This window comes from Acanthopagrus latus, chromosome 23 (genome assembly GCF_904848185.1).
Source record: "Acanthopagrus latus isolate v.2019 chromosome 23, fAcaLat1.1, whole genome shotgun sequence".
NCBI classification, from domain to species: Eukaryota; Metazoa; Chordata; class Actinopteri; order Spariformes; family Sparidae; genus Acanthopagrus; species Acanthopagrus latus.
In genome coordinates this window covers 14,283,405-14,298,720 of record NC_051061.1, presented here as the reverse complement: position 1 = coordinate 14,298,720, position 15,316 = coordinate 14,283,405, and the positions used below count along the sequence as shown (strand labels likewise).

Here is a 15,316-nt window from a genome sequence, read left to right as displayed (position 1 = left end):
TAAATGTATATAGCCTATAGACAGAGGCATTTTTTTTCATATTTAGTACTTTTAATACTCAAGTATTGTTTTATTGTATTTGATGCTTTTACTTTATAGCATGTTAAAAACACTCAGTACTTCTTCCACCGCTGCCTGTTTTTGGTGGCCGGAAATTCATTATGACTATATGACTTTTCCAAAATGTCCCTTAAAGGACACTGTGTGACCTCAAATGAGTGAATTAGTCAGTTAATTACTAATAACTTCCTCCATCGACTGTGAGGTGCTGGGCCACTTACCGCAAGAGTCACGTAACTTGCTTCAACTTCAGGGCGGGTACCGGTCTGCTGCTAAAATAATCTACTCTTAATTGCCTGACATTTAACTGAACTCTCTGTGGGACTGATTCATAATCACACGCAGGTCGTTTTATCTGATCAAAGGTGCATTTCTGTGTCTAAAAAACATGACCTTTACCTTTCATAATGTGACCCATGTTCAGCCTTAATTACAAAAAGGAATCAATTAGATTAAATGAAATTTTAAAAAGATGACAAACAGCCTTTTCAGATTAAAATGTTATTATTATTATTATTATCAGCAGCAGCATACTGTAGTCCGATCAGTTTCTACAGTATCTGTCAATAACATACAGATTATAGCCTACACTGAGTACATTCCAACTCGACATACAGACATATTATTATGCTTTTTTTTTTAAACAATAAGAAAAAAAAACATTTATACAGTAGTTAATGGAGAGGAGGTGAGTAAAATATACATCTACAAAAAATATATTATTTAATCCCATTTGATATCGAGACAGGTTAAATAGTACAGGGCTCGATGACAGTAGGAGGTCTATTTCATGAGTGAGAGGTCTAGTTCGTGATCGAGTCAACAACACCGAGCTTCTGTCTGCGTTCCCTCGAGACACAATACTAAAGGTTAAAAGCTGTCTGTCGCGTTTCTCTACGTTAGGATAAATCTTCAGGAGTGTTGGTCAAAACAAAAAAAAGAAGAGAAGGAAAAAAGAAATTGCACTCAGAAGGCCGGGGCGTGCAGGTCTCAACAGTGTGCGCTTTTTTTTTTTAAAGAGTTTAAAAACCTGCTCTACCCGAAGGAAAATGAGAGCGATGGTTTTCTGAGTGGTCAGTGCAGTCCGACAGAAGCGAGGTCTGATATGTACATGAGGTTGCCCGAAAAAGAGTCCGTGGTGCAGGCAGAGGCGCCCTGATTCTCTCTTCTAGCATCCTCCAGAGAAAACTGAAATCACTTTATAATACATACATACAGTACATACAGTATATACAAAAGACCCACACTTGCCCCCTTCATGTGCCCGAATCCCATGGTATAATACTGAAAAATACATTTCTTTTTTTCTTTTTTTTTTGTTGTTCTGAAGGCAAAAAAGGAATTTGAAACATCTGAAGACATTTTGAAGATGTGGCGGTGTCGTCCTTACTCTCTTGTTTTTTTCCCCCCCCTATTTCTCAGTCCAGACTTTCTGTTTGTATGTACGGGTGACTGTTGACTGACCGACGTGGACATGTAGTTGCATATGCAGAATATATTAACACGCAGAAGACACACAGTCACGCGCACACTCGCACACACACGCACACACACGCACACACACACACACACACACACTGTATACCTGATGATCTCTCAGCAGGCTCAGCAGCCCCGGCTATAAATGGGCTGCCGTAAAGGGCCTGCTATAATTAGCCAGGATCGCATGTGGAAGGGTGTCATAACACTTGTAAAAGGGTCGATTACCATACATGAGTTTAGATTCGTTGAGCTCGTCAGTGTTTGCGTGTCGGCACTCGGCTGACTTCTTCTAAAGCACAGCCTGGGCTCGATCTTTAGTCTTTTCCTCCTCTTTCCGCTTCATCGCCTGGATCACAGCGATCTCTTTGGCCTCTTTCTTCTGGTTTCTTGCTTCAAATAGCAACCTGGATCAAAGAAAGGAAAGGGTGAAGTAAAGGAAATCAATAAAGTCCTTTTTTTTGTTTTTTTACAGCAGAAAGCACACTGTGCCCCCTTTATTTTACCTTAGAGAAATATGGGTATGTACAGAAGCCCATTGATGCCAATTTTCTGCCACCATAATTGTGGAAATTTAGCTTTGATGAAAAAAAAAATTCAAGGCAAAGTTATAATAATGGGATAAAGGGTTGAAATTAGGAGATAAAAAGATCTAAATTATGAGATTAAAATGAAAAATTACCCCAAATATTCTATTCTTTATACCTAAGTAATAGATAATAGCCGAGGAGAGACTCCTTGTACGAACTGTATTTCCTTTATGAAACCTTGTCACACCGGCGGTGAGGGATGTTGAAAAGTAATTCTCCTCTCCTTTCAGGTCACTTGCCCTTCCTCTGGTGTCACCGGTCTGACGTCATCCCTAATCCTTGATTGTTTCCACCTGTGCTCCCCTTGTCTTCCCCTGTCTGCGAGTATTTCGCTCGTCCTGTCGAATACGTCCAGCCTTGTTCATAGTCTTGTTCTACATCAAGTTAAGTACTGTCAAGCTTTATTTTCTGTCTTTGAGTGCCTCTGAGGAAGAGTGATTTTAAGTTTGTAAATTTTTGGTTAGACCATTTCAGCCAGGTAATTTGATAACGTTTGCTTTTTCCTCCTTTGAAATGTTTTTCTTTGGTAAATTTTGTAATATAGTAAGAGTAGATCATTTTGATAGCTGGTGAGCTTTTCCTCTGAGAGTGATTTTTTTGGTTCATTAAATTTTCAAAGCATTAGTTTGGAATTCAGTGTAGTTTTCTTCCTTCCTCCTACGGGAGCGTTTTTTGTTGATTCTGTGTCTCTTGTTGTCTTGTTTTGTCCTCTGGGCCCAAAGATTTTCATAGCCAATTTATCTATCATTCTATCTGAAGAGATACAAACCAGAAAATAAAACCTGTCATTACTATTGCCAATCTGCATCTGAGTCCTCTCTTTTTGCAGAGTCTGACAAACCTATACTGAAGTACAACTTCACAAGGTGCTCCGTGTTTCTCATTATTACATAGTAAAAGACTGTTCTTCTGATTTTTCTCCTCTAATATAACACAAAGCCTTTATGGCTTAATTCTAAATATAATTTGAGTTTTTGATCTCATAATCAGGACTGATTTGAATTATTCTTAATTCTTTAACTGTCAGAAATGGGCTTCCATAGTTTTTGCCAGGGGATATATTCGGTTATCTCTGCCCCCAGGTTATTGTGGATGTTCCCTGGAGTCGACAGGAGCCTTGCCCCCTTCCTTCTTCTTTCTTTTTTTTTTTTTTTTTTACCTGTTTTTGATTATTCTCTGCACAATGGCATCCGTAGTGAGGCTGTTCCCACTGTCGACGGTGCGCAGGATTCCTTTCCTCCTTGGCTCCTGCGTATGAATAAAACATGAGCAAATAAATGTGATTTATCATCCCTGAGGATTACAGTATTTCACGGAGGCGGAGTGTTCGGAGTCTTACAGCATAAGGGTCGGATCCGTCCTTGTCAGGATATATTTCTGTCTTTCCGTGGCATACAAGATCCACCTGGGGATTAAAAGACCATCTTATAATTGCAGGGAATATATAATAATAATAATATAATAATAACAATATGGACATTATTGTAGTATTATGTTTATCTAATGTTTTTTAATGTATTACATCTAGCTACATTTTTGCTTTAGTCAATAAAGGTACTCCTTTTATAAGAAAAATAAATGGATACAAATAAATAATTGACATAAAAAATATGATAATATGTGTTAAATAAAGAAAAATACAGAAAAAATTAAACATACATGAATTGAGTGATATGTATGCCATGATGTCAAATAAAAAAAACATGAATAAGTATGAAATAATACTATAATATACAGGAAAAAAAACAAATAAAACTAATTATTGATTCTTTATTTATTCATATCTTGGTGGTGAGAAATAACTGTGCTGTACTTGCCTTGAAATGGTCAAGCAAATCTTTTGTGACTGCAAAGGGCGCTCCAATCACCACCTCTGACACATACTGAGAAAAAACAAAACCACATATCAATCACACAGAATGAGCTGATGTGTGTGGTATAGGATAAACTACATGAGAGAAGGAAGAAAAACACGAGCCTACTCGACAGGCCAGGACGCTGAGCGTTCTCTCGTGGACATTCATGATGGGGTAGTTTTTCCCTTTGTAGCGATTCACCTCCTGAAAAATATTCACAAAAAACTGATGTATCTCAGATACGGGGAGGCAGTGAGTGTCTCGCGAGGATGCTGATAAAAGCAGACTCACCTGATCGAAGTGCAACCCCACTATAATGTATGGCTTTTCTGCGAGCTTGTGCACAGCTTCCAGGAAGTCCACATGGCCAATGTCTAGAGAGGACGATAGTCAAGGAAAGCTGGTGAGGCAGCGAGGGAAGAAGATTCAGCTGACAAAAAAAGGAGAACATTTTTAGCGAGATTGTGAAAGGATACGGAAGAGGTCGAAGGCTCCCGCCACGTAGATGATGGTGTCTCCGGGTTGAGGCTCCTGGCCCGAAGCAAACTGGATGATCTTCTGTGAAGTCTGCAGGAACTGAGACACCCCCGTCCAGGGACTGTGGCCCTTCTGATCATGTGACCCCCGTAATCCAGAGAGAGGCACAGTGAGTACAAAGTGTGGGCAACAGAGACAGATGCACTTCAGTATCATCACTATAGACCGGAGCGCTGCGTCGGTGCCACCTTGTGGTGCGAGTGAGGAAGTGAAGCCGCATTCAGCAACACAAAGCCCCAGCACATGTATTCAACCCTCGCCAAACCCACAGTGTTTCTCTTCCAGCCTTAAATGAAGCCTTCCCCCCCCCCCCCGCGCTGCTTTCAGCACCGTTTAAATACCCCAGCATGTTAACTCTGAGTTACTTTCTCTGCACAGGAACACAAGCACCATTCACTGTGTACCGGCAAGGCCTGCATCTTGTTTATCAAGTGCCTCCACAGTGAAGGCTTCTAGTTAATAGTGGTTGACATCCGGGCCACTGACTTCCGATTACTTTAACACTTGAGGAAGAATTTAAACATACTTAAGAGTTTGTCAGGAAGCTGAGAGTTTGATATCGACACAGCGACAACCAACATTTGTTCGGACAGGCAAATCAGAGGGGTCGAAAGTGCTCTGAAATATGTTTGGTACCTACCTTTCCAAAGTTGTCTGTGTGCTGCTGATAGTCTGAACTATCCTGAGAGAGAAGAAAAGGATTGAATCAGGGTGCGTGTTTTCGCTGAAGGCACCTGAGAGAGATCACAGCTGTACTCACAATGTTGCTGTGGTGCGCTTTGGTCATCAGCAGCATCCTGCCGACCAGATCTGTGGTTGACACTCCCTGGGTTCTCTTGCACTCCCTGCAACGACACAGCACACGGGGCGTGAGCGCCTGGGCAACAAACACGACATCCACAAACGTGCGCATATTTTTTCAAGGGGAGACTCGCCTGTACCGCCCCGACTTCTTCACCTCTTCGTACGTGTCTTTCCCGTCCACTGTGAGTGTTATATCATCTGGAACGACAGCGCACATGACACACTGCTTGCATCAGCCACTAACAGAATCCAGAATCAGTGATCTGATCAGCCTTGTTCATGACTACTGATCTGTTATTGATACATGTGGCGATATACCTCCATGCACGCAGAAGTCACAGTTGTACTTGTCGAGGGTCCCGAGGGTGGTGACGTAAGGCGCTCCTTCCACAACCTCATCCACCCACTTTATGGCCCGGACCATCTTGTATCTCTCCGCCTGAGTGAAGACGGGCGGGCCCTTGTGCTTCGCAATCTCACCTTGAAAAGAAGAGCAGATACTGGCTAGTACACGCAAATAAACTGAGTTCAAAAGAACACAGAGAGAGGAATCTCCGTTTGCACCGACACTGCGATAAGCGGCTTTAAATATTTTACCATCACCGTGGAGGGAGAGGTCGCTGTTATCTGTGCTGGCCCTAACTATGAAGTCATCATAATGTCAGGATGCCACGGTGTGCCACAAGAGGACGAGCTGCTGCACTGCTGTCAAAAAGGAACAGCTGGTAATGAAGTGAAAATAAACAGAAGCTGTGGGTGACACGGCTCCCGAGGGGCAGCAGGTCCGTGAGCGGTTGGAAGAGGAGGATGAAATAAATAACAACCGACCTAGACTTTAAAGGTCCTGTACTGTAGAAAGTGACATTATGATGCCATCTGTGATCATAAGCAGGTGTAATATAAATACTGTGAAAGTATCCAAAAATGCACACAGCCCATCAGGACTTCCGTACACAACTGTACAGTCACTGTCCTCAGCATTACAAGAACAAAAAAACAGCAGAGCTCATTTGTAATCAGTGGGTGATGCCTGCTCAGGCCTGTAAGCGCAGACCAATCAGGGGAGACTGGGCTTTTTGGGAGGAGGGCCTTAACCTTTTAAGCCCCAAGCCAATTTTCTAGGGTTAGGGTTAGGGTGATCCGCAAAGTTTGATGTTTAGTTGTTTATTTGAGTAGTGTTCGGGCTGTGTTTGGGTCTTATAAACATGTTTTTTTTACATGTTGTAGCCCAGCTTCTGCTGTTTAATTTGATATAAAATATGACCACATTCTTTCATAATTAGTGCAGTAGTGACTCTGTGGTTGTTTTGCATGTCTTAAGGATTAGGGTTAGGGGTTAGGGTTAAAAACAAAAAAGAGACAAAGAGATAAGGGGTTAAAGAGACATGAGATAAGAAAAAGAGCATTTACATACAGGGTGAATAGAGGCGCTGCAGCATGTACAGTATGAGGAAAATAATGTTTTTTAAAGGGGTTGTTTTTCATCATTTGTTTGCAATTTATATGTATTAATCGCTTTTTATTGGCCATATATGAGCGCACCTTACAGAAGCCAGTGGACAATTTGTTGTGCTTTGTTTGTGAAGGATTATGTCTGATTTTCCTCGACAGTGACCTTATGCATGGTCTTGTCTCTCGATGGTTTAGAGGTGGACGACTGACGAAGTTCCACAGAGCCTCTCTACCTTAAAGCATGTAAATATTTTGTCGTAGACCCCCAGAATAAAAGAATGAACCTCATAATGCTCAAAATATGTGACCTTAAAACTCTCCTGATGATGCACTGCAGGTGTGGGGGCGACTGTGTTTGTGACATGAGAGTCAAAGGTTCTCTTACTGTCTGTGTGCACTCCAACGATGAGGTAATCTCCCATGGCCTTGGCCTGCCGCAGCTGGTTGGAGTGGCCATAATGGACCATGTCATAGCTGGTAGGAAAAAAGATAAGAAATAATAAAGTAACATCAGTAACATAAGGAGTTACAGTGGCTGTAGGAAATGATTATTACCCTGGGAATCAAACAAAGATAAAAGACTGAGAGTATTTGTTTCTGGAAATACAGGTAGGGATGAATAATATATGTGACCAGTACTGGGAAATGTATGTTATTTGCTTTTTATCAGTATCCAATTGTAATTTTTGAAATCAAATTTTTGGTGATCTTAATCACTGGTCATGAGAAGCAGGTACTTATCTGTTGTCAGTATCGGCAGTAATGACAACACGTCACACAACTCCTCTCCGTCCTCCTCTCTCTTTAACTCTCAGATGTCTGAGTGTTCTTGAATGCACCACAAAGGTGGTGTCACCACTTGCAGAGAATCGATCACACCTTTTTAAGTTCATTGTCTCAAACATGCAAAACTACCAGTGCGACCCATAAATATCTAAGGTGTTTTTGATGTTATCGACCCCGCAGATGTCGTCCTCATGCTTCATGTGATCTTTTGGATACCTAATCGAAGAGTCAGCGTTAAAAAAAAAAAAAAAAAAAAAAAGTCCACGCAGCAGTGTGTTCTTCCCACCCTCTTCGCTCCACCCCAGCTATGATACCATCTGCAAATAATTAGATTAGCACAGATTGGAGAGAGAGATTGAGACGGGCTAATCTCGCATAGTAATAGAGAACAGATGGGCATTAGCCTCCCATCACCGTTACTGTTGCCAACAGCTGACATCAGTCTGATAGTTTGTCTCCCTGCTCTGCTTTGAACGTGATACTGACATCAACCGTGCACAGAAAAAGATTAATGTGGTACTAAGCTTGAGTTTGCTTTAATCGTCTGCAAATTTTGTGTTGGCGGTTAACTTGCAGAATGACAATAATAGCAAATATAACTCACTCAAATCGTCCAAACTGTGCCCTTTTTTTTTTTAAGCGCATCATATTACTCGTCAGCACTCTCAGGAGCCAGGAGTAAAACAGCGCTATGAATAGCATCCTCAAAAATCAATAGGAAAACAGATGAGCCCTGCCAGAGCTACAGTATGCACACAGCCACAACAGTAACAGAAGCCCAGGTTGTGTTCAGCCCCGGGGCCGCGCTAATGAACGACAGCATCTGTGTCACCAAAACACCAAACGCCATTACAGGGCTGGAGGGCTGAGGGAGGCTCATCAGAAACCAGGAGATTTCCTGCATGTGCCGTCAATCTGCTGAAATGGGATCCACGTGTGCAGACTCTAAGGCGATAGTGCAGGGCCGGAAGAATGCAGTAAAGGGAGGGGGGACGGGGGGCATTTGGAGGTGAATGAATGGGGAAGAAAAACCCTGAGACCCAGACGGAGTTGCATAAGACCAAGAGGCTGCTTTCAGGGGGTGTTAGACTCGCCCGACGCCTGTAGATGTGTCACCGTATTCCTGTTGTATTTTTTAGCAGGGACGGATCACCGCGGTATCACTGTGGGGGCGATGAATTATGAATTAGCATAGCCTGTTAGCGGACACCCGGGCAGAACACCTAACCTCCTCGAGAGCAGAAGCAGACAGACAGGGAAAGAATAGGGTGGGACACTTTCAGGAAATAGCAAAAAGAGAGGTTATAACCTTGGAATTTGGGCAAGATCTCAACTGTCCAAATGTGGACATAGATCTTAGAATACCAAGTCTCAGATAATCAATGGGAACACCCTTCAGTGAGGCTTTAAATAGCCTGTTTACAGTCCTGCATGGACACACTGTAGGTGGACTTTACACTCCCGCTTGATGATGCTTCTCAGGCGACTGATCTTCAACCCCGGTCGCCTCTTCCCAGGGTGACCAATGAGAGAGTGGCCTTTGTCAAGAGACGGCCCAACACATGAAGTGACTGTGCTCTTTCCTTGGAATTTTCCTCTCACGCTGCTGACACCGCTGGATGTCCAGCGGGGGACACAATGTGCTCAGTTGTGACGAGACGCCGCCGCTAGAGCACCAGCGGCCGGAGCAGGTGTGGGACGGAGGGGTCAGAGGGGTTAATGACATGAGCTCTGTTGACATTGGCTCTCTTTGCGTGCTCAGCCCACCGGTTAATATTCCGGCATCCCAAATATTCCGCAAACATTCCATCAAACCACGGATAGACAGCCACACCTAAATGGCAGGAATTCTTACAGAGAAAGCCGACATAATCCTGGCCTTCGAATGCAGAAATTCAAAACATCGCCGCCGCCGTCGCCACTGCTGCACCACAGAGCCAGAATGCAGTCCTCCCAGAGGAGGCTTCTGAAAGCGCAACTAATGAATATTGTCATGACTAATAGTTTTGTCTATAAAAGGCCAGAGCATAATGGGAAAATGCCTGTTACTGTGACATATTCGAACGCTGACAGAGCCACAAAAAGCATCCAATTGTCAAATTTGAGGAGCTGGTACCATATATTATTTATTTATATTTGGCACTTCTGCTCAATCAATGTCTCTAACGATTAGTTAATTATTGAAATAGTTGAATTTAGCAGTATTATTTGTCTTTGCTGGTCATTTTGCTCCTAATATTTTGAGGTATCTACAGCAAAGACTTGAGAGGGACAACACTGTTTGTTTTCGAGGGATGCACTCGAGACCTCGCTGAGACTCACCGGGACTCTCCTCGAAGTGTCAAGGTGAGGCGACTGAAATACTAGCGAGAGGTGTGCCTGAGACGACACCGGGGAACATTTTCACCTTTGGGCCTATCAGTGAAACCTGCTCAGAGTGTCCGGGGGAATTGGGCTCGCCTGTCACCCAGACATCGGCCGACATGTTTTGCCAATCGATGCGAACGCAAGTGCTAATTTTATATGGTTTGCCTTGTCGTCTTCACAGCTGTGCGTTCATATCAATCCCTCAACCTGTCCAGCAGTAAAAAGACAGAGCCTGGCTGCATGTGAGCACCTTGCCCGACTGTAATATAATTGTTCTGTATTCCATTACGCCCAGCTGAAAGAAGACACCTTGTTTGTAAAGGTGTCATCATGGCGTCATGGAAGCAGTCCCGAGACGAGTCAGGCGTAAAACTGTAATTAAAGTTAATTAAAGTTTGCCCAAAAAGGAAGATTCAGTCATTATCTACTCAGCTCCCCTGTTGAAAGAAAGTTGGGTGAACTTTTGTAGTTTTTGAGTCATTTCTGGAGCGTCCCAGCAAAAACGCTGTTGAGGCGCTCTCCATAACAACTGAAGTTGAGATGAGTGCTGACGCTTTTAGCGAAGGTTTTTTTCAAGTTTAGTTTTGCCATCTTTCAAAAACAAGCCTCCATCGACTTCATTTGTCGAGGAGAACGCCGCAACTCTGTTTTGCTCGAGACGCTCGAGAAACGTTTAGCTGACTACGAAACTTCACTCGACTTTCCATCAGCGTGACGGTGAGCGGACAATGACAGAATCTTTATTTCTAGGTGAACATATACTTTAAAATACGTATTTTATTTGGGATTTTTGGTTCAAATCCATATTTTTGATCTTAAAAAAAAAACTACTTTGTATGACTCATTTTCCTGAAGGTCAGTACGCATCGAAACAACCTTGTTGACATCTTCGTGGCAGCAAGACCATCTCGGTTGTGTCTCAAGGTGCAGTTTCATGGATCATAAAACGGTTTTTGGTGTAATAAGTGTCATATGAGTTACTTTTTAATTCTTAACAAGACACTAGACAAAGTTTGGAGGATGACATGCAGCCTCCTGTAGAGGCCACATCAAATTATTTGTGGGGGAAACATTACACATGAATTCAACTTGTATCCTGCGCCCTGTTTGTTAATGGTGTCTTACATCTGTGTTTAACTTAACACACACACACAAGGGCTGAACACTCAGAAGCATCACTGTCAGTTCAGTTACCTCTAACACTTGTTAAGCACTTCAAACACAATCACTGGCCACAGACACCTGAGTCCTGAGCACTTACAGTAACATGTCATTGTCTGTGTATGCGTGTCCTCTCTGGGCTGCTCAAAGTTAGGAGGCTCCCTCCACATCATGCCAGTGAGTCATGATGAACTGCAGCACCACAGATCAGCGTGAATCCGTCCTGATGTTATTATGTAATAGTGTGTCTACTGAGGTGGAAAAAACTGACAGTGTGTGTGTGTGTGTGGGGGGGGGCCTCAGTGGCATTGCCAAGTGCAAGTAACGCAAGGTAATGAGTCCCGTGTCCTGTCATTAACACCGTCGGAGCGGAATTTCTGTTCAATTAAAAGTTTTCTGCGCATCTCCGGAGGACCGAGGGTCCGGTGAGAGCTCTGCAACCTGCAGCAGGCCCCGTCCCGCTGCTCACAGGAGGAGGTCACTCTCATTCAAACGCGCTCGATGCAAGAAAGAAAAAAAAAAGCCGACTACTAAAACGGTCTTGCGGGCCACCTTTTCCATGTCACGATCGATCGCGCCCCCCCCCACCACCACCACCCAGTACTCACCATCCGTCGCACCACACCCGGATCCTTCGCCTCCTCTTCTCGGGACTGCACGCTGCAGCGCCGGGGGTCGTCCCTGCGTCTTTCCCGGCTGGCGCGCTGTTGCCCTGGTGGTGGTGATGTCCGTTCTTGATCATTTCTCACAACGACAAGACAAGCTGGTGATTCGATCTCTGTAGAAAAGAAGAAGCAGCAGAGGAGGAGGGGTTGAGGAGGGGGGGGGACTGCCTGAACGATGGAGATGGTGACCGGACCGTGTCGGTGGATTGTGTGGCCCGTGTCGGCGCAGGACAGCCGGTGTGTGTGTGCGTGTGTGTCAGCGGCAGCAGCACCAGTGCGATGCGCCAACGCCTCCTCTGCCGGCGACGCAGCGACGCACGTCGCCCGCTACGTCAAGCGCGCCACGGCAGACAGACGCGCCAGGAAGAAAGGGAGAGCCGCGAGTAAAACCCCGCTCGCGACATCTTATCGGGATTCAGTTTTATTTTGAAAAGCACCCGCCGGAAGACGCACTCTTCCGGTGTCGGACTCGACACAGGTCGGATCGTACGATGAAGTGCCGGTGCACGCAGCCGACATGTTGTTACATAATAGCGGCGTTGCTCCAGCGTCATGTGACAAAATCTGGATTCCCACAGAATCGAGCAGGCTGTCCGCCAAATGCTGCTTCTGGTGACCTGCCGGGTCCTGCACATTGTGTCCGATTTAACCAAGGTTTCATCCACCAGCCATCACAGGAATCAAATAAAGTCACGTGCATCCTGTTCTGGTGAGCATCAGTAATAAACAGGTCAATTTATTGGTGATCAGAGTCAAGGTTAATGGTTATTTACAGTTGAGGAGGGGCTCTGCAGAGTTTTGGAGAAGAAGTTCAGTATTTACAATATCAATGGGGTACAAACTCTGACATAACTTAAGTCCCAAGAACACTGTTTGAAGTGAGGAAGGTGGCAGGGTCCGCCACATGGGATCAAAGTGCGAAATCGTGTTGTCCTTAAAGGTCGGTTTGTTTAATCAGTTTTACTCATGAAAACAAAGAGAGTCTGTTTGTTTCAATGAAGCTCTCTCTGCTCTGGTTATAATGTCTGCCCTTTAACTACATACTGCACCTTCAAATAAAACAATGACATGCTCGATAAAACATTCATTAAGTATTTTATTCATTATTGTCATAAAGTTGCAGCTGATAGAGACCGTTAACAATCGTTCAGTAAATGGTTTATGGAGCATTTCATTGTTTACAGTGAAATAACCATCAACCAGTGATGAAAGGTACAATTATTCAAGTACAATTTGAAGTGGGCTGCTTGTACTTTTCATTTTTTACTCCACTTCAAAGCCAAAGTTGTGTATTTTAAAATCAGCTCATTTTGTTGCTGATTCTGACAGAAAAATGCTGAACATCAATATGATAATCAGCCCTTACATACAGTACATCCGTACATGTGTATGTATAATTTAATTCCACTTGTGCTTTTGATACTTAAGTACATTTATTGCAAGAAAAAAAGTATTTTTTTGAAATGTAAGTACCTACCCAAGTATGACTTTTTACAACCCTGCTGTTAACTGAAGCTAAGTTAACTATACATGTGCCAGTCATTATAGATTGTTATTATAAAGTGCTGCTCCTACTGTATTCATCTTCATCAATACAGGTAATATGTTATCAATAGTGAAGCCACTGGCCAAAGTCCTTATAATACCATCTGAATTTATTTATGCATCATCGACACAATACATCAGGCAGCTGTTAAAACATGATGATACATGAGATCACGACTGAGAAGAACATCTGTTTGTTTTTTTTTAGGTACATCAGCATTCAGCGCTCATGATGCGATCAAACTGTGCAGTTCAGCCGGTCTTTATCAGCTGGTGTACAGATAAAGATCTTTATTGGACGGTTCGGTTGTCGTTCATGTTTACTGTGTTCAGCTGAGACAAAGATCAGTTTGTGCTGAGGTGTACTGACTCTGTTATAACTGAAATGCCTGCCGACTCGTCCGACACATCGCTGTTATTAGGCTGGTTTGCATTGGACTGTATGAATATAACTAAGTACATTTACTTAAGTGTCTTACACTTGTGAATACAATTTTGAGGTCTAGCCTGGTGGTAATTCATCGTTAAGTTTTCCCATTTGAAGCCATTTTATAGTTTAACCTCACTACATTTTGGAGGCAATTACCAGTTTTAGTTTATTTATATTAAATATAAATTAACTAATAAGTGATAATCTGTTATTATAGGCCAAGCTACCCAGCAGTATGCAAAATAGAGCCTGACCGATTTTTGGAGTTGCTGCCAATATCGTTATTATCTAATAAACAATTCCCTTTTCGATATATTAGCCGATATATGCACTTTTTTTTTTTGCAATTAACTTGGGACAAAGATATATAATGCAGGCAGGGTATTTTACAGTTTTTAACAATAAACTTTTAACAATAAACTTTTCATATGCTGTAGGTGCATCTCTGGCAAGGATACCAATATCTATGATAAGCCAATATTGGCCTATAATACTGGCCAACCAGTATATATAATAAAATGTCAATCAGTACTTTTACTTTTGATACTTTTATTATAGTTTGCACTTCTACTTTCTAAGACTTTGACTGCAGAACGTTTACTTGTAATTGAGTATTCTAACATTTGGCATCATTACTTTTCCCAAAGTAAAAGATCTTAATACTAAAATCATGTAACAGTAAATCATGTAGATATTGTACATGCATTTGTAGAGAGCTGGATCAAAAAGACAGATCAGACCCCCCCCACCCCAACACACAGTTAGATATTTAATAAACAAACCAAATTACTTAAATCTTTATAGAGTAAAAAATACTTGTTGAAAATGTGTGTAAATAGGTTTGTTAAACATTATTTAAACCAGGCATCTTTTTTCCTCCTCTGTCTGGGCGCCCTATGGACAATAAGACCCTGGACAGGCTCCTAGAATGCCTCTGTTTATATCCTGCCCCGTATATTTATACTAAATGCTTTGGGTTGACCAGTTACAGCCATGGCTGATAACTTTGACTATGATGCCAAGTTATCAAATACATGTAGTGAGAGAGACGTGCAATATCTGCCTCTAAATGTAACAGAGTGGAAGCGAAAGGTAGCAGAAACTGGAGACAATCAACTTAAGTACCTCTAAATTTTAAAACAATAAGACAACAATAAGAGTATAAAGTTGGACTTTTAGCTCGTCTGCTGATAGAAGTTGGCTTAGATAATATTTCCGAATTCAACAGGTGAGAAGGAATCAATGAATTCACTGCTGGATGCAGTGAAGGTGTGCACTGAAGGGGAAACCCCTCCGTCACGGCTGTATGGCGTCATCTTGTGGAAAAACCCTGTTAAATCACACACGGTGTTTACACACCAGCGCCAGCAGAGGGAACCCTGCACCCGCGTAATGTTCGGCTCGAGCAAGGCGAACCCCTCAGAAGCTGAGACATTTAATATCCTGGTGTACCTGTAGTCTCGCCTCACCTCTTTTATCTTGAGGGAATGCACATTAGCTTTTTTTTTTTCTCTCTCTCTCTCTCTCATTGGCGGGATGGGACTGATTATCTGAGCATGTGTTGTTCCCCCTCATCACAGCAGC

General features: G+C 42.9%; 1 protein-coding gene across 2 annotated transcripts; it reads right to left on the bottom strand.

The window, feature by feature from the left end:
- Nucleotides 1–172: 172 nt before the first annotated feature.
- On the bottom strand, nt 173–12,059 carry LOC119014334 (ethanolamine-phosphate cytidylyltransferase-like). Of its 2 annotated transcripts, none has more exons than XM_037089388.1 (13): nt 11,701–12,059; nt 7,164–7,252; nt 5,645–5,806; nt 5,458–5,524; nt 5,283–5,367; nt 5,163–5,204; nt 4,462–4,609; nt 4,277–4,359; nt 4,112–4,189; nt 3,947–4,012; nt 3,469–3,534; nt 3,289–3,377; nt 173–1,946 (listed from the first exon to the last, which is right to left on the bottom strand). In XM_037089388.1, exons 1-13 carry the CDS (start codon nt 11,832–11,834, stop codon nt 1,832–1,834), a joined length of 1,224 nt encoding a protein of 407 aa, XP_036945283.1. In that variant the 5' UTR covers nt 11,835–12,059; the 3' UTR covers nt 173–1,831. The 2 variants fall into 2 exon arrangements, with proteins under 2 accessions (XP_036945283.1, XP_036945284.1); XM_037089389.1 differs by having other exon boundaries at nt 174–1,946; nt 4,462–4,594; nt 11,701–12,057.
- Between the last annotated feature and the right edge of the window lie 3,257 nt (nt 12,060–15,316).

What these genes read in the sequence shown, in the direction of transcription:
- LOC119014334 (XM_037089388.1), bottom strand. Translation starts at nt 11,834, where the DNA reads ATGATCAAGAACGGACATCACCACCACCAGGGCAACAGCGCGCCAGCC. An exon ending in TCAGCGTCCTGGCCTGTCGA is followed by an intron (nt 4,013 to 4,111) that starts GTAGGCTCGTGT and finishes GTTTTTTCTCAG; the next exon opens with TATGTGTCAGAGGTGGTGAT. An exon ending in ACGGATCCGACCCTTATGCT is followed by an intron (nt 3,378 to 3,468) that starts GTAAGACTCCGA and finishes ATTCATACGCAG; the next exon opens with GAGCCAAGGAGGAAAGGAAT.